The sequence below is a fragment of the Pogoniulus pusillus genome, chromosome 14 (assembly GCF_015220805.1).
Source record: "Pogoniulus pusillus isolate bPogPus1 chromosome 14, bPogPus1.pri, whole genome shotgun sequence".
Lineage (NCBI taxonomy): Eukaryota > Metazoa > Chordata > Aves > Piciformes > Lybiidae > Pogoniulus > Pogoniulus pusillus.
In genome coordinates this window covers 22,871,651-22,891,478 of record NC_087277.1, presented here as the reverse complement: position 1 = coordinate 22,891,478, position 19,828 = coordinate 22,871,651, and the positions used below count along the sequence as shown (strand labels likewise).

Below are 19,828 nucleotides of genomic sequence, written 5' to 3'. Positions count from 1 at the left end.
CCCACGCAGAAGTGATGTGAATGCCTGTGGTTTTGTCAGGTTGTCTGTTTCTTGTCCATGTACAAGTGCCAGAGCTAATTTTACAGTGTAAGGAGTGACACCTCTCTGCATTCCTTGGGGTGGAATCATTAGCACAGGTAAATCTCTATACTGCAGCCAACACACTTATTTGACACACAGTTTATGACCTAGTAGATGTAAGTGTCTGCTGTGAAACTAATGATGGATGAAGCAAGAGAACAAGTTATCTCACAAGATTTCCAGTTGGGCTAGAAGTAATCTGTCATGTGAAATGTTAGCAAGTTCCCTTCTAGTCTTAGAAAATTGAGGTTGGAGTTGAACGTGCTGAAAAATAATGGGGTGAAAATCTGTTCTGACTTTTCAAACCATGTCCTGTACCCATTGTTAACGTACTACAAGGTGTTTAGGGAGTTGTGGAGATATTCAATCAATTTCACATTCACAGCAAATCCTAATGTGCACAGCTTTCCCATGAACTATTTCCTGTGTAAAAGAGAAATTCTGGCTGTTACTCACTTTATAACATAGTTCACCGTTTCCTGCTAGTACATTTAGAGATTTATTTAAGTGCAGTGAACCCATAGCTAACTCTTAGCGGTTTCTCAACAGCTTTACAGCTGTGTTTTCTTTCCTTTTTGCCAGTGTTTGATTAAAAGTAAGGGAACACATAGCAAACAATCCCTAGTCTTCTACGATATTTGTGTTTGTTAAAAGTGGGTGTTGTAGAGTTGCAGATGTAGGTCTACAAAAGTAATCATCAAGACAGTATTGATCTGTGAACAGATATGAACACATTTTTTTAATCCTTTAATGTTCACATACCTATGGGATTGGAATGGACCTCTAGAGATCATCTAACCTATCCCCTCCAGAGTAGGTGAATATTGACCTGGGCTGTACCTCTGAGAGATGCAAATGAGAAACAAAAAATATGTGAAGATAAATGCCTCAGGCATTTCCCAAGACTAGATTATAATTCTACTTTTTTTTCCCCCCTGAAATCTGACCTAGTTGTAGTAGGTGAAATTCAATATGGTCGCTGACATTAAAACAGTATGGAAATGTCTAGTTATCATAAAGGTCACTGGATACAAATTTTGTTCCAATTCTGTTTTGTTTTTTTCCAGAAGCCCATGAAAATGCAGCACAGCTCTCAAAATTCCTCAGTGGCTTTCAGAAATGCTCGATATTTACTTAGTAGAATGTATGCTTCTTTAAGTAAGGGATACATAGCTGCTTTTAACAACCGGGGAAGAGGAAGATTTATATATACATACATATATATATATATATATATATATATGTATGTATTTATTTAATAATGTCTTTCCTTTCATTTCAAAGAGCTGTGAAAACTGTCTCAAATATTATCCCAACTTCAAAGAGACAATTAAAACAAGAAATATAATATTCTATTGGAAACAATTATAAGAATAATATAACTCCTAGGAAAGGAACAAAGGCAAATTAAATTGCAATATGCTTTGTATGGAGAAATTTTGCCATAAAGTGTATTTTATATGAAATAGTTCTACACAAATCCTTTTCATTTCAGGACCTTAGTAAATTGATATTTTAGCTGGAATAGATGTTATTTTAGTTCAAAATATCAATTTTAAATGGAAAATATGTTTATAACTTTTTCAAATGTTTGAAGCATGACATTTCCAATGGGGGAAAAAAATCCGTTCAAAAACTGAGAGAGACACACATATTCAATGTTTCAGATTGTTAAAAGATGTACAGTGGATTATTTGTTCCATTTTGTGTGATCAAAATGTATCCAGTCAGTAAGTCTCAGCCTTTTACTGCAGCTTTTGAGGCCAAAAGTAGCTTAAGTAAAAACATCTGGGCTTCTAGCAGCAATGCATTGAGCTTGTTTCTACTACGCTTTTCCCTCCACCATACTCAGTTTTGTGTTAAAGATCAAGCATGTATTTCCTTGAAAGTCGTGATCATCAGTTGACTCCACAGGAAATAAGATATGTTGCAAAATGATGGACATGTATTTTCCTAGCATGTCTTCGAGTATGATTCAAAAGAGAGTAATTTGAGAATCAGCCTGACTAATGTGTAGATAAGCTTGACTTTCTTAAATTTCAGGGACAAATATAGAGGCATAATGTAAGTGAACTTTAATTTTAAAGTGTACACAAGATTTCTGGTGTTATTGAAATTGTAAGTACCTGCCTGAAGTAAAACATTTGCAAAATCTAATTTCCTCTTTCTCCTTACAATTTTTAAAGCCTGTATTTAGGGTAAGAAGTAGAAACACTCTCATTTACTTTTGAAAAGCCTCTTTTGAGTGGAGTTTGAAGTGGCAGCTAAAGATCAGTGCATATTTCTCAATGTCCTAAAAGGGAAACTCTTCAGAACCGTTACAGTCCTCCACAACAGAATTCAACTTGACATGCTACTTTGTCTCAACATACAAGTTACTATTAAGAGCTTCTGTAATAGAAATGCATTATTTGCTTCAGTGTCATGAATGGATATATCTGTATATTTAAAAACTATCATTTCTCTTTGTTACAAATAAATGGCACTGGCCTAAAGCCTTTCAGTAAGAAGTTTTAGTAAAGTTTTATGGCATCAATTCAGAGGCAGTAAAAACTAGACAGATGGTTTAGATATGCTGTCCATTTTCACTGTCCATTACACGGTTTCAGTGTTTTGAAGGTGCCTTTGCAAACTCTAATCTAACTTCCACAGGTTTGGCTTACTAATATCAAATATTTGCTTTCAGATATCAACATGGCAGGAGAACCGAAACCATACAGACCAAAACCTGGCAACAAGCGGCCACTTTCAGCACTTTACAGGTAAGTGAGTATTTATCTTAACGTACTACAGTTCATTTTTTATTGGAAAATATATGGTACCTGAAATGTATTTACCAATGTATGTAGCTATGTAGCACATCAGCAACTTCTTTTTTTCCTGTTCACTCTTTGATGTTCCTATGAAATATAATCAAGCTTCTGTACGTACCAAAATGTTTTGAATGTGAGTAAAAGAGACAGTATTGTACAGTCTGTCACTATCTATATCTGTAGACTCATTCCAGAGCAAACTGTTCTAACTTCTGGAGATAAAGCCTGTCCATATGATGCCTGTCTTAAAAAAGAATCTTGTACTAAACAGGGGTAAGCCCAGCAAATGCTATTCCTGACTGATACTTAGGTGCAACGATCACAACTTGCAGATAATGCCTCTCTTTTGTTTGGAAATAAACACTAGAGTCTCTGTTAGGAGAAAATAAATAAAATACCCAGGATATTTGCATGACAATACAGACATTCAGAAGAATAAGGGGAAAAAAATCACTTGGATTAGTGAAAATACCGTAAGTTCTGCTGAGGCCAAAAAAATTGTCTCTGCCTTCTACTTGACAGTGTAAGAACAAGGTTAAGGAAGGGGCTGCAGCTTTACACAGAGTCTTACTGTACTAAAAAGCTATTTGAAAAGTTGTTTCATAGCACTGCTCTTCTAGGATGAAATAGAATGCAGTCACCTTGCAGAGGTTTTGTTCCAGGGATACTAAAGACAGTCCAGATGTGCTTTAAGTACAACTTTAAGTGTTTTATCACCCCACCCAAGTGCTCAGCCTGAAATTCAAGCTTTGAATTTCAGTCTACTGACAAAAATAGTTGTGTAGTGGTCTTTAAAGTGTTTATTAACATCCATCTTTCTATTATTGTAGCAAATACTTTTTTTCTTGGATTTTTTTTTCAATTTTGTGTTATTTCAATTTTTAATCCTTATGCTTTATTGCTTCCTTTATGCTTTATTGCTTGGCCTCATTCTTGTGACTTTTTTTATTTGCAGAAATAAGTGAAATTACTAATAATTTCAGAGCAACAGAACTGGTTTCTCATTGATTTCTGTGTCAAGGATGAAAACCAGCTTCTAAAAAGCACTGAACTTCTTCCTTAGGTCTTCAGGAGGACATTGATAGTGCCTGTCCCCTGTTCCCAGATTTTTTTTTTCTTGTGCAAATTTGAAGAAACCCTCACTCGTTTTTCAAAATCAATTAAGCTTAATGAAGCATTACAGATTGGTAGGAGAATTGACAGGCAAACATGCACATATGAATTTCTGCTCAATAAACCTCTCTTCTCATAAAAGAATGAAAGAATTTATGCTCCAGAAACATAAAAGGAGTTGTCTCAAGCTAGGGACTATAGGGTTAAAAAATTCTCTAGGGACTAGGAAATTATTATTTAATCCCATCATTTTGTTATCTCTTTATAAACTCACAGTGAGGTCAGCTCATTCTTGTTTTCTCCTCCAGCCCTGTGTCAAACAGGAGCTGCCCTTATTGGGACAAACAAGTAAGGAGTAGGCCTTTTTGGGGGGCCTGCAGGGACTTATGTTTAGGCCTATGGATAGCAGAAGTATTAGGGGGGGAGGATTGGAGCACTGGGGATTATAGATTTAGTTTTGGATTGGGGAAAAGTTCAAGTGGGTTGCCACGGATGTTGTATCTGCTTTGTAATTTCTTTCTGTATCTCTCTTTTGAAATATAATTCTGTTTTCTCTCCAATTCATTTGAGAGCTTCATTCTGCTGGCTCTCTTTAAAAACCATGACTGGAGTTAAAGCTGATTTTTCCTGTGACTGAAATGTAGACAGATTGGTTTTGAGACCAACAGCAGTGAAATCAGACACACCTGAGCAAGATTTTGTTCTGGTCTGAAAACTTTAAATGGAAATTTAAGGGTGAGATCTCAGAATAAAAGCAATCGGAAGTATTTTAGATCTGAGCCTGTGTGCTACCTAATAGTAATGTCAAGTTTTGTTGGCCTTAACTGAAGTGGTAGAAATATCATTTTTGTTTTAGCATAAATCTCAGTTGCAAGCTCTTAATCTCTAAGTTTACTGATAGCTCTGATCTATTGTGTTTCTGAGTCAGGATTTCAGAAGGTTTTTCAAGATGTTATATCGTTTCTGGAATTTAGACACACTTCCATCTCTGAACTTATGAATAGTTTCTCATGCTTGCTCTCCACACAAAAGATATGAGAGAGACCTCTGCAAAGTGCTGAGGAAACTTTAAAGAGAAAAGGATCCTAGTTTTTTTTCCCTTTCATGCATCTGATACAGACTATTTTTCTAGAAGATTATGAGAGGCTTTTCTGAGCAAGTAAACAGAATTATCAACACTGGTCAGGCCACACCTTGAGTACTGTGTCCAGTTCTGGGCCCCTCAATTCAAGAGCAATGTTGAGGTGCGGGAACGTGTCCAGAGAAGTATGACGAAGCTGGTGAGGGTCCTGGAACACAAACCGTATAAGGAGAGGCTTAGGGAGCTGGGGTTGTTTAGCCTGGAGAAGGAGAAGCTCAGGGGTGACCTCATTGCTGTCTACAACTACCTGAAGGGAGGTTGTAGCCAGGTGGAGGTTGGTCTCTTCTCCCAGACAATCAGCAACAGAACAAGGGGACACAGTCTCAAGTTGTGCCAGGGGAAGTATAGGCTGGATGTTAGGAGGAAGTTCTTCACAGAGAGAGTGATTTGCCATTGGAATGGGCTGCCCAGGGAGGTGGTGGAGTCATTGTTCCTGGAGGTCTTCAAGACTGGATGAGGCACTTAGTGCCATGGTCTAGTTGACTGAATAGGGTTGGGTGATAGATTGGCCTGGATGATCTTGGAGGTCTCTTCCAACCTGGTTGATTCTATGAGTCTTTCATCTATTAGCGTAGCAATATGTGAGATCAATGAATTACAAAATTCCTGACAATGTTGAGAATATTCACTTATTTCCAAATATTATACTGGTTCTGACTGGAATGGGCTTAACTTTCTTCATAGGATTTCATATGGTGCTGTGGTTTGGATTTGTTGCTAAAACTTACTGACATTTTGGCTCTTAACAAGCAGTGTTTGTACATCCTCAATGGTCTCTTTTAACTATTCTGCTTACTCAATTGTGGGGTACCAGAGTGGACTGTAAGTTGGAAAAGAGTATTACTGAGACAGCTGGCCCAAACTCACCAAAGGGACATTCAGTACCCTATATAACATCATGCTCAGAAGTAAAAACTGATGAGATCTTTCCTTCCAAGTTATCTCTAACCTGGGCTGTTTATGAAGGATGCAAAGTAATTGCCTTTGCATCACTTGAGTTTTTTAATCTTTTCCTTTGCCTATTGCACCACCTTTGTCTCAAACTATGAGGCTCTTTTTCTACTTTATCCTTCATCTGGGTAGAGGACAACAGTTGCTGAGGGTGAGATAGTGAATGTGTGGGTACTTAGCTGCAGGCTGGGGTCAACTCACAAGATGGAGAAAGTTAAGAGGGAAGTGTTTACTTTAGTTATGGTTTTGAATAAAAGAGGCATTGCTTAAAAATTCAGTTGTCACAAAATATTTTCTGTGAAAAGGCAGGACTGAGATTCGTAGAAACAGGGTAATGGATTTCTGGAAGGACAGACTTTAGTGAACTCAAAGAACTGGTAAGTAGGATATCTTGGAAAGAAATTTTAGGATCAAAAGGAGCACAGAATATGTTGCTTAAGGTTGAACAGAAATTTCTCCTGAAGTGGTAGTGGTGAAGTAAAGGAATAATATTGCAGCATTAATTTCTTTAACATCTTGAAAGTGAAAGGGACTTAAAATGTGGAAGCAAACCCCCGTGACTGGAAGTGAGTAGAAAGGAACAGCAGACTCATCTAATAGGGTGTCAGAGAGGCTAAGACACATAACAGTGTAAAAGGCAGAAAAGGTTTTAATTGGAGTAACTTACTCTGGTCTTTTATACTGCTGTTACTTGGCACAAAAGGAGAGCAGATAGTAGATGATACAGAAAAGGCTGCTTCTGCTTTGACAGAATAAGTTGGCTGAGCAGTTAGTGAAGAAAATCAGTTTTAACCAGAGAGTATAGAATGAAAGAATTGGCCAAGCAGTATTTGAATAAGTGAGTTCAATGGAAATAAATTATAAGATTCACTCTAGAGTGTTTAAAGGACCAGCTGAAGCTGTGTGTGACTGTCTTCAAAAACCTATGGAGGTCATATTAGATAGAAAGCCAGTGGGAATGATCAGGCATTGTATCTATTTTTAAGAAGAGGAGGTCATGCCAGCTTTGATTCTTAGAAATGTACCATCATAAATTCTTAATCAACTTATCCACACCTGTATGGAAATAATTTAATTTAATCTCACCCAGGTGAAATTTTGCATGAGCCTAAATGCAAGACACTTTTTTTTTTTAATGAATAGCAGACAGATACACATATATAATTTTTTCTTTGACTTATTCATGTAGTCGTTCATGTATCCAGACTCTCTTTTGTTCTCCAGTTAATTATTCAGCCTTTTATATATGTATATCCTAATACTTACCAGATGAAGAGCCTATTTATCACAACTCTTGAATGCTGAAGAGCAGACATGTACTGTTTGAAATAATCTCATGGGACATTGTCCCAGAGAAAAGACAGGGCCAGAAGAGCTGAATTGCTTCTAAGCATCACCTCCTTCAAGTTCAAGAATCATAGAACGGTCTGGGTTTGAAGTGACTTCCAAAAGTTATTTAGTCCAGCCCCTTATGCTTACAGTAAGCAGGGGCATGCTGAACATGATCAGGTTGCTTAGAGCCAAGTTGAACCTCACTTTGAATATCTCCAGGAATGGGGCCCCAACCACCTCCCTGGGCAACCTGTTCTATTGTTTCACTACCCTCATGGTAAATAACTTGTTCCTAACATCCAATCTAAATCTACTCTTCTCCAATTTGAAGCCATTGCCTCTTGTCCTATCACTACAGACCTTTTTAGAGCTCCCCCTGCCCAGGCACTGAAAGGTCACTATTAGGTCTCCCCAGAACCTTCTGTTCTCTACACTAAACAACCCCAGCTTCCTCAGCCTGTCAGGAATGTGGCTCATCCTGATCAATAAGAAATCTGTCAAAGGTAGAAATTTATGAAATGTGTCCTGCACACATGAAGACTTGCTCCTGAAAAAAAAAGAAAGATAAAGAGAAGACAAAACCAGGTGGAAATAGCAACAAGTGGCCTGGGAGGTATATGGAGACACTGTCTAGATGTGCAGTGACAGTCAGAGTGTTGTGGGAGTACATCAATGTCACTGCAAGGATGCTTAGTCCCTAGTAAGAGAACTTCCATTTTGGATTTGTCCTTAAAAATATACTTGGAATTTAGAAAAAATTGGACTTATATTTAGCAGCTTTATGAATCAATTATTAACTTTAAGCATACTCACTGAAGAACTACACACGTGCTTAGGGTACTGCTTGGGAACCAGCTTACACCTAACATAGCTGTTCTCTCCAGCAGCATTCCTACTGATGTGCATTGCTGTTCAGTGTGTGAGGAGGGACTCCACCACTGTTGTTATATGAGATATTATACACCTCTGAAAGCTTTTTCTCCATTTCAAATGTCTGCTGGGGATGTTGAAACAAGAAGAGGCTCATCTTGTGTTTAAAGGTCATTTGGATGTGGTGCTTGGGGATATGTTTTAGGATAAACCTTGTAGAGTAGGTATATCAGTTGGACTTGGGAATCCTGGTGGTCTTTTCCAACTGGAATGTTTCTGCGATTCTGATCTAGTTCACAGCTCTGGAGGTTCTAATGGCTCCATCCCAACCTGCTCCAGGTGCGGGCTGGAGCACAGCCACCATGCACACACATGTGGCTTGCTTCACCTCAGGATGGACCCACCATGTCCTCTCTGCAGTGCTGTCATCATAGGGATCAGCTCAAAGTTTTCTCTGGCACCCTTTTAGCGGTAACAAAGATGGAAGGATTTGAGGAAAATGGTAGGGGCACTTCTTTGTGTGTATCTTGAAATAATGGAAAGACTGTGCTGCAGGCTGGAAGACTGGTAGTATTTTTAGTAAGTGCAGCTACTGCTGGGTCTGCTGCATGAGGTGGTGGTAGGGACCTCCATGAGACTTCAAGGGATATGAGAAACCAAAACTAGTGCAGTGGTACTGACATAACTGGGAGAAAACTCTCCCAGCTCACATCTGAGTTTACTTTCTGAGAAAATTAGTTTGTTTATCAAAGATGAACCTCCCAGAACTCAACAAATAATTGTATAACATGGGAAATCATGAGGCTAGGATTTGGAAGAAAACTGGAAAGGTAATTACTCAGCACTGTCATGATATCTACACGCTCTTTGCTCTATACAATTTAATATTGTAGTTCACATATAAACATTTCCAAGACCAACACAGCTAAGACTCATCCTCCCTGTGTGGGTTATTTTTGCCCTTTCCAAACTCCAAGCTTCCTCACAACTTGAGGCCAAGTTCATTCCCAAATGGTCTAAATAGTTCCAGGCTTCTGGTTCAATACTCCTTGAGCAGTATTAGGTACCATAATCATTTCTCATTCCCAGCTAATTCTCCATGTAAAGCAATTGAAATGTATATTCCACGTTTGAATCAGCATGCTACTACTTAGCTACATTAAACAGTCTTTACCACTTACAAAGTCCCATGGCCTCTGGAGGAATTTACTTGAATGTCTAATATTAATATACTGTAAAGCAATGCTCTTTTATTTACAGGGCATGATTATGTTTTATATCAGAGTTTTAGTTTTCTTCAGCAAAATGCTTTATTAGTTTCTTCAGTACATTTTACTTCTCCATCAAAAACCTAATAATAAAAAAAAAACATAATCAAAACCAGATTATGTTACACCTCTTGCATTTACTTAGATTTTGCAGTTTTATTTTAGAGCAGAGGCTTAAAAGTATTGCTTAACCTCTTTCTCTGCTTCTCAGATTTGTTTTAAGATCCTGTTTATAGAGTTTTATGTGGTTCAGTTTGCTTTCTGTCTCCATTGAGTTGATTTTCTGAGCCCTCCTGGGTGCCCCTCATTTCAGAAGAAAGTGTGAAAGGCACAGAGATGGGCAATGTGATCACTTCTTCCAGGGTAGGAGGCTTCTTCGGTCCGACCATTCCTCACATACAAAAGCATGACAACAAATTCTGTGCCAAACAAGCATGATGTTCTATGAAATTCTGCAGTATTTTGCATAATTGCTGCTGTAGTGTGCCGTTGGCAGTGCATTAGCAACGTGCCTTAAGGCCAGTGGTATATAATAAAAATAACAGCAGGTATAAGATGCTTTCTTGATTGAATATTGCTCTAGATTTTCTACAACTTCCTTCTTTACTCCTTTTTTTGCTTAATGCATTTATATGTCCATTTTTACTACTGGCCTACAAAAACCTGAAGATGCAGTCCAGACAATGGGAAAAAAAGCCAATCAGTTATTTTCTGATACTTTACATCTACATGAAGTTGTGATTATGCCTCTTACTTTAATCTACATACCAAATTAAGAATAAATAATTGTATGCATCTGGAATACATTTTTTTTTTCATATCAAGATGTAATAGTGTGGTATTTCTTTTGAATCAGAGTACTTCCTTTTTGCAGAAATGTATCTTCTTGACGCTTTTGATTACCTTTCTTCATGAAAACAAGCTATTTTAGTTCTGTACAGTGGAATGAATCCAAGTGTTGCTCTGCAGCTCTTCTCAGAAAAGATGCAATTTCCATAAAACAACATTTCCAGGCATGTTTAGGTGGAGGAAATTTTAAGTTCAGCAGGATATTATTTGCATCATTTTATCAGAGAATATTCTTAATGGTCACACTTGAAGCAATCATTACTATACAGAAAAAAAATGTCATTTAATCTGAAATTCTCACTTGAAATTCTCAGCAAATAGTGCAAGTTTTGCTGAGGTCTAGAACTTAAGTGACATTGTCAATTATATGAAAAATGCAAAAAGGCATGCACACAGAGCTGCAGTAAATCCAGTCATTCAGCTGGGTATGAATTGTTTATTTTTTTCACTGAAAAGGCCCCATGTCAAGCAAATAACTAACATCAGACGAGAAAAATAACTGCTGCTGGAAGCAGCACATACAGCTCTACATTTCTGAGTTATGACAGTGTAACTGCAATCAACTTTGTTCCAGAGGTGTTTAAAGAACAAATTCACGTGCTTAGAGGGGTTGGAAGGGTCAGCCAAGGACATAAGTTTGCCATTTCTGACCATCCAGTGCATGAATGTGCAGTGTCTGAAAAGTTTAGAGAAAATAAAATGTGACAGCGGGGGTCTGAGGTCCTTAGTAACACTCAGGGTAACTTTTGCTTCTGAAGACAAATCACAGATAGAGAAGTTCAAAAAACAAAAATATACCAAACACAATTGTCATATTGATTTGTTCCTTTAGACATGTTATTCCTAATGTGTGATAATTCCAGTAACAAGTGGAGAAGAAGACTTTTCAAAAAAAAAAACAAACACCCAACTTCAATATTTTAAAAACACTGATTAGCTCCCTGATAGACAGTCCATCTCAATTACCAGTATATCCTAAATCTTACTTTTCTCATCTTATTTCTTTGCATCCACCTCCACCACAGTTTTTAAACTGTAGTCTTGACTTATATCTGTTCTGAATTATGTCCTGCATAGACTTAAATACTTACCTTTGTTCCCATCTCCCCTCATGTTATTTATTAGACTTACACATTTTTTCTGTTTATTTTTTTCTCTGTTACAAGGAAATCAGTGGCATCTACTTACACCCCCAGATAAGCTGCATCCCTTTTTGTAGCTCAGTACTTTTCCTCTTGCAGGAGATGATATATGGTATCACATGACTGATGTTCTCTTCCAGTAAAGCCCAGACACCATAATCACATTCATGCTCAGAGATTGGCAAGTTTGGAGAAGAATTAGCTGTTCTCTTATCATTGCTGCTTTTTTGCCTGGTATTTAATCTTCCTTCTTTATTCATCCCCTATGAAACCTGAAGCAATATACTCTAGCTGAAATAACTAAAGGTAAAACCATCTTTTTTATTTTCCCCATTGTTTTTAATCGCTATTTATGTTGCAGTGGAATAGAAAACATACCATTTTCCAATAGCATTGAAATTAAGATTCATCTCTTATCCAAGAATTTGTACTGCTGATATAGATGGAAAAGAAAAAAAAATCTTATAATTCACAAAGCAAATCCCTGAAAGATCCAGAGCACTGATGGCTTTGCCTGCAGGAAACAGAAATAGTACTTGTAGTCAGTCAGTTTACATCTTGACAGCCTGAGCCTCGTTCCTATCAGTTATTACATATGAGCTCCCTACTCTTTATTACTGCATGGCTTCCTGAATTTGATTAAAGAAGCAATCAGAATTTGGTTTCAGTGTGTTCTAGCAGAAAGATGATGTTTTCTGTAAATACTCAGGTATGTTTCAGTTGGCTTAAAAGGAAAAGAGATAGTATTGACAGCATATTAAAAATATATATACAATAACCAGAAACAGATGCAGAGATATTTTTTCTCACATTTGAATTCTAGTGGAGCAGGCACCATAGAAATAGCACCTGGTTTTGTAACCACTGTTCTTTGGTTACTGTCTTACTGACTTTGTAGAGGTCTTTAAAGTAAGGGCATAGACTTCATGACACAGAAGAAGCTTTGTCATCACAAATGAACAGCAGGACTTTTTCATTCTCAGGAATTTAGTATACCCTTAATTGCAGCAGCAATCAGAGATACAGGGGAAATCTGTGCTTCTGATCACTGGTTACTGGTCTCATAATTAGGCATTAGTTCTCACATAATACAGCACCTTTGATTGCATAGGAGGCAGCAATGTGGTATGGGAGATGCTGATGTACTGCAAGGGTGCAGATTAGGGGCCTTGCAAATAGCAAGAGAAATACAATGCTGGGCTGCAGATTTAGTATTCTGTGAATGAATGAAGAAAGCTGGTTAAATGAGGGGCTGTAATTTGCTTTATATTTTATTATCATGTGAATAATATCAGAAGAATAAATATGAAGATAGTTTAAGAAAAAGTTTTTCAGCCAGATTAAAAAGCAGAGAAGGCTATCTTGTGTGCAAAACAGAGGGACAATAGGAACCTATTAATATGCAGTGAATTACTAACAATGAAATTACCTCACAAGTTTATTTCCTGGTGAATCCTCCTAGTTTGTGAGTATTCTGTTGAATATATGTTCCCCAGCTTGCCAGGACTGAAATTTCATGGTGTTGGTGCACAATGTCAAATGTAACTTTATTTTTTAAACAATACTTCACAAATTTATTGTCTTTTTTTTTTGTGTGGATTATGTTACTGGCATTCCTAGAACTTCTGGGAAAAACATTGGCTACTTTCCTGAAAAGCAACAAATGCACATGTGCATTTATTGACTCTTAAGAAATGAGCAATTTCTAATATCTGTTGTCATAAGAATGTGCACTGTATTTTTCAGTCTTGCTTTTCTAGGAAACAGCATAACAAACATGAATCATGCTGTATCAGAGCAGTGCCTGTCCTGTAACTACTTTGAAGTGTTAGTGGTGTCATTGAGGGAAAAGGAGATTAAGCCTGTACCCTTGCAATCTTGAAAGGCAATGCCTGCATTAACCTTCATCTATTTCTGACTACAAGTAGCCATGCAGTAGAGTAGTATTGATTGTGTGCATTAGATCAGTCAACACTGTTTTGTTCATCCCATCCTGATGAACTCATTCTAAATGTTTTAAGAGCTGTACGTATTGACCTGAATGTTCTTTCTCTGATTTAGAGCAGGAGGTGGTCAGGTGACATCAATTTCATGCAAAGAATGATGAAAGAGATCAGAAATAGGACTTTGAGGGGGATAGCTGAATAGATCTGCTATATCTTTTTTTAAATTCCATCTCTTGTTGCATAGATTTATGTTTTTAATTTAGCAACATTAACATATTACAGGGGGGGAAGACAAAAACAAATAAATAAATAAAAATTGAGAATGGTGTCATGTAGTTACTTTCATTCTCCTGTTTATTTCATTTGCTTACTTGAACAAAGATACCAAATTGAGCATGTCCAAATTGAGCTGGAGTTGATCAGCCTGAAGAAGAAGAGACTGAGAGGACACCTTACTGCTCTCTCCATCTAACAAAGGAAGTTGTAGTGAGGTAGGGGTTGGTCTCTTCTCCTGGGTAACAAGTGAGAGGATGAGAGGAAATAGCTTGAAGCTGCACCAATGGAGTTTTAGATTAGATATTAGAAAAAATTTCTTCAGCAAAAAGGCCATCAGGCACTGGAATCACCATCCCTGGAGGTGTTTGAAAGACACTGGGATGATGACATTATGGACACGTTGTAAAAGTTGTGTACTTTCCTGAAGGAAAATGAATTCTTATTCTTGATCCCTGCAAGAGTTCCTCTTTGAATCTGACCATTCATTTCTTCATGACTGGAACCAGCCTGTAGATCTGTGTACCAGTGCAGATTAAATCCAGTTTAGCTTCCTTATCACTCTGATTGGTTTCAGAAGATCTCTCTTGGGTGATGTGGGAAGAAGCTGCAGTCTATAACTATGTAAGAAGATGCTCATAGGTAGAGTCTCAATTTCTCTCCAAGCCACACCAACACTTATCTCATCTGTGAGAATCCATGCCACTGGTTATACTGTCTTTGTGTGGTTTCATAGAGGAAAAGTGCATTAAAACCAGGTACAAGTGGTAACTAGCTACTGAAATTCTGTTAGGTGGACATGATACTATTTTTAGTTCTAGCTCTCTAAAAATACTATACTGCTATACCATCTTCAGATGACTTAGAGCTGTGTCTTTTCCTTTCTTCTTGCTGCCTGTAATGGAGGGGTAATTAATGGATGTGAGATAGGATTTTTGTTCAAAAATAATATTGTTTATTTATTTCGGTATTCAAAACTCTCACCTTCCCCAAGCACTATTTTTTAATAATAGTTAGGTTCTTTTGCAATGATCATGGAAACATTATACAAAGGAATAACTGGGTCTAGAACAAATAACTAGCAATAACACAAAACATTAAACTCAATTGAACTGGAAGAGGAGGTTCTTGTGATCAGTTATACTGCTTGTCCACTAGATGGACTCAAGGAGCTCCTTTCTGCTTTGAGACAGAAGGCTATCGGTGAATTACAAGAGGCTTTAAGTATTTGCTCACAAAAATTAGCTGCTGACTCACGGGGCTAGCTACAGATTCAGACAGTACCCAAACACTTCCAGGGAATTCTGTCAATGTCTTGTTAGCAGCTGAGGCTTCTGATTCTTCCCAGGCTTCACAGGATGCTGGGGAAAGGAGGCAGATGATCTTTCACCTTATTCTGGCCCCTCTGGATGATTTGTGTGTCCCTTCCAGGGCTCCTTGTCTTGGCAGATGTGCAGTCTTGGCAGGGCTGTCACATTGGTGAAGCAGGCCTATTGTGTGGAGGCATCTAAAACCCGTTCCTGGTAAACTCAAAGCAGGCAGTTTCCAGGCAGACAAACTCAGAGTATCAGGCCTTGTTACTTTGTGTCAGAGCTAGATTATAGTTTAGCATACCATGGGAGGATGCACTGAGGCAGTGAGGCAGAATGCTGCCAGAAGCAGAGACCACGATAAGGCAGAAACTATAGCAGTAGCAGCAGTAGTGAGCAAGCAAAAGTACAACAGCAGAGCACATTGTGTTACCTGCTCATCTCTTTTTATCAGTACAGCCCAAGACTAATGGACCTTTGGACACAGAATAGCCAATCAGAATGGCAGTTAGCTGAGCTTGACCACATTAGGTGAAGCTATAAGCTTACTTTACCCAAATTTGGGAAAAACATAGGCCTTGCACAAGGCCACAGGATGTAAACAGCAGTAAAACAAGTCTGGGAGGCCAGAGTCCTTAGTTTCAGTGACTCCAGGTTATTTGTCCTCTTTCCCACAGTTGCTTCTGCCAACAACGGAAGGAGGGAGAGCAGAAAATGTGTCTGGGCAAGCCAGGACATGTTCAGGCCTATTTTGTATTTTGGTGTACCATGACATTGCCTAAAATTTAGGCCACTCATTAACGATCATTATTGGAAAGTACTTCCTTTACTGCTCTTCCCCATGCCTCCTCTTCCTACCACAACTCTAAAAGCCTTCCATTCCATGTGTTACAACAGTAGCGTACTCAGTATCCAACATGACAGTGTGAATTTGTACCGGTATATCAAAGCCAAATTTGCATGTGTTGATTTATGTTTTATGCTAAGCCTCTTGCTCTTGTGAAAATTAGCATAGGGAGGAGGCAACCTCCTTAAAGCATTTCCTCCCCATATTGAAAACTACCAATCATTTGGTTCTTCAACTGTCAAATTTTAGAGATAATTCTGAACAGATTATTCATCAGTCACACTCTGTTAACTGACGGTTAAGGATTATCTGTCTTGTTAATTCATTTGGAAATAAATCCTAAGGGCCCCTGGAACTTGTACTTATGTCAAGAATTTGATGTGTACAAATAACGTAACATGATTGAGATTTTGCTGGGAAACTCAATAAATTTGGTCATGTACAACATACATCTGTAAAAATCTCCCCTAAGGAATTTATTCTCAAAGGAATATATATGTTTTTTTCTCTCTCTCATTGTGCAAAAATGTCCTTTTGTGCCCAATTAGAATCTCCCCAGGAGTAATTTTCAAGGAATTAGATCATATTTTCCCAGCTTGAATAGGAGGTTTTCACATAAGGCAATATTAAAGGCTTTAAAAATCAGGCTAATTCTTACCTATTATCAGTCTTTTTTTCTATCCCCTAAATAAGATATCACACAGAGTAAGTTTACACTGAGAAATGACATTCTGAGTTTGCAGCACTCCAGTTTCCATCCATGGTTTGAAGAATGTATTTTATTCTGTACTAGAATTTTAATGTTTCAATAAATAACAAAAGCATTTTGTAGCTCAGTGGAATAGATCTTCCTGAGAGCACTCTTATATTTTTCCTGTTGATACAGCTTTTGCTATTATGGAGTAGTGATGAAAACAGTATAATTTGTGGGGTTTTTTTTCTAACCAGAGTCATCAATTGCAGTGGCAACCACCAATCTGAAGTGCAAGTTTCTACATTGTTTAAGAATATCTGTAAAAGTTGACATAAAGCTGTAAATTATTTCTCCATATCCTCCACTTGTGAAACATTCTGACAGATCTCCTGTACAGCTGGTATAATGTTTATTTAGTCCAGAATATGATAGTGCATCCTAATGAAACTTGCAAATGTTTGTAATGATATCTATGGAAGTTTCAGAAGACACAATGAGCTTCTACCCTAATTCTGAGTATAAATGAGTATAAATTAATTGTCTGTACCTGATTACTTGTGGTGGTTTAGGTGTACCCTGCCCCCCCACACACACTTTAGAAGCACCCCACTAGACTCAGCCGGACTCTGGGAATATAAATGGAGCTATTTATTTACAGCTAGCACAATATACAAGCAGATATTTACAATATATACAGTTATATACAGAAATATACAAAGTAAAAGGTAATACAGAAACACAACTGCCCTCCTAGAAACCTGAGTCCCCAGGAGGGGCTCTCAACCACCACTGCACCTTCCCCCTGCCCCTCTCAGCCTTATCCCAGTCCTAAGGAAGAATAGAGGTTCAGCCAAGTGGTTAGGAAGCAAAGGTGAGTGGCAGGAGAGGTTAGGGAGATGCAGCTCAGTCAAAGCCCAGCCCGAAAGTGAAGAGAAAATGGCGAGAGTGTTATCTAATGTTTACATTCTTCTTGAGCGAGACTCTGAGGGAAGGAGACATTACCATTGCTTTCCTTTTCACAGCCTATGGTCTAGTTTTTCTTACCAAAGCATTCTACCCTGCTTCAAACTAGCACATTACTTTATAGTAACTGATTTTACCTGAGCCATTTACGTAGTGTGAAAGTTCTTTTTTTTTTTTTTTTTTGATTCTGCAAAAACCTATCCATTGTGTGTAGATAAAGGCAGACCTATGAGAAAGCCTCAGCTCGGGATTAAAGGGATGCACAACCTATCTGCAGTCCCTCTCATGATACTGATTAGTCTGCTTCCCTCCTGTCCAAGCTGAGATATTGCTTTGACATTTTGGCGAACTGAAACCTTCTGATTGGAAAATCATTTCAGGAAGGAGAGGGAGGAAAATCATCATCACTCCATCTTCATTACCATTCTTACTTTATTAAAACATATATTGTCACAGTATTTCTCACATGTTCAACATAATTTTTCAGGAAAGAAAATTCTTGTTTATTTTTTTCCTGCAGCTTTATAACAACCTTTCCCATACGTTATCAGTATTATTCCTTCTGATTTAATTTTACAAGACTTTCTCAAAAGTCTGAGCAATTTGGTGTGCTGCAGACCAGAAAAGAAAGGTAAAAAATCTCTAATATATATTGATAAACATCATCAATAAGGACAGTTATTTAACATGGTTTTGCCGTTTTCAAACTTTTGTAATCCATTTGCCATATACTGAACTACCAATTTAAAAAAAAGGCCAACAGGTAATTGTATCCCCTTAGTATGAGGAACACTAGAACTAATTTAAAGCAGTGCAGCAAATGATCTAAAACCACTTAGTCAAATTTACTAGAGACAGGGTCAGATTGAGGGCAGCCCTATTTAAATCAAATTGAATTTCATCTTGAGAATGGATTTCAAATAGATTTTTAATTGCAGTATTTTGTCTACAGGGCATCCTATCAAACACTTTTAATTTCCAAGTAAAATCCACCAGATGTCCTCCATCAGGATAGTGCCAGGTGTCTCTTCATTACAATATTTCTGTATTATGAAGTATGTACATATGTCCTGAGGCTTTTGTTCTTGATCATTTATATTCAATCTCCTGAGCCAAATACTGAGTAGTTCTCAGTCCTGGTTTACTTCATTAGCAGAAAAAAAGAAAGCAAATCTGTAATACTCTTTGACTTTTCCTCATGCACAAAAGAGAAACTGTAAAGATGGTGCAGGTGTTTCCCTGTAGTGATGTGATCCACAGCAGGAAAAACTGGTCTGTGAAGCTGGTATGGTGGCTGCACAGACCTTGCAGGAGAGGAATCTAACTCTGCATAGTAAGGACCCCATCAGTTGCTTGTTCTCTGGCAGTGCTGCCACAGCACTGAGGATGCCAATCAAAGCATCTTTTTGGTGCTTATGAAGCTGTGAAACATGGCAGTATGAGAGGGAAAGCATTTGCAACAGCACTGGGATTCCCCTGGAGAAGGGTACACACAGATTTGGCCTTCCTCTGTGCTTCCAGGTGTATGCATGGCCATCAGTGATCCTATCTTCCTCTTTTCCATATGGATCATAATCTCAGAAAGAAATGGAAGAACGAGATGTAGCCTGAGTATAACAGAAAAGTTACAACATTTTCGGTACATTTTGACCTTTCCTTGTGTCCTATGCAAGTTGTTCTTAGCACTGATGGAAATCTAATCCCAGGAAATTAAGTTTAAAGTACACAGGAAGATGACATTGTAAGTGAAGAGAGGCTCCAAAGTGGTTCTGTAAAAGAAGTAGTAAATGATTTGCCAAAGGATGACATACAATATTTTTCAATTCAAGACAAAATTATCCTCTCAAAAGCACAGCAATAAATTCACTTTTTGTTAATACCCTTCATGATTGATGTCAATAGCTGGACTGGTCAAAGGGTTTGTCAGGTTTGTGGGAAAAAACTTTGCTAAATTGCTGGTAAATGCAAGTGTACTACTTGGGTTTTCTACAAAGACTTGTTTGAAAGGTTTTTAAACATTAAGTATTTATAGTATTGTTCACAACTAGTCCTGTTTACAGTTCTATTTCAAACATTTGTTTTAGATGGGAGGGGACATAATGTTCAGTTCCAGATGTGACATACTTTGCTTTGTAAGAAACATTTTTCTTAAAGTCTATGAAGAGACATTAAGTACCTGGATTTATTATTTGCTGTTCTTCCTAACACAGTAATCAGAGAAAATTAGCACAACAA

The 19,828-nt window shown here is 37.7% G+C and overlaps 1 protein-coding gene across 13 annotated transcripts in view; it reads left to right on the top strand.

Moving 5' to 3' along the window:
* RALYL (RALY RNA binding protein like) overlaps positions 1-19,828 on the top strand; it is a 392,319-nt gene that overhangs the window by 320,383 nt on the left and 52,108 nt on the right. For all 13 annotated transcript variants that reach the window (XR_010304865.1, XR_010304864.1, XM_064154586.1 and 10 more), the window contains one exon: positions 2,768-2,843. Coding sequence is in view for 11 of the 13 variants with exons in the window: in XM_064154586.1 (XP_064010656.1) it covers positions 2,768-2,843 (76 nt within the window). In the remaining 2 variants the exon portion in view is untranslated. The remainder of the gene's footprint in view (positions 1-2,767; positions 2,844-19,828) is intronic.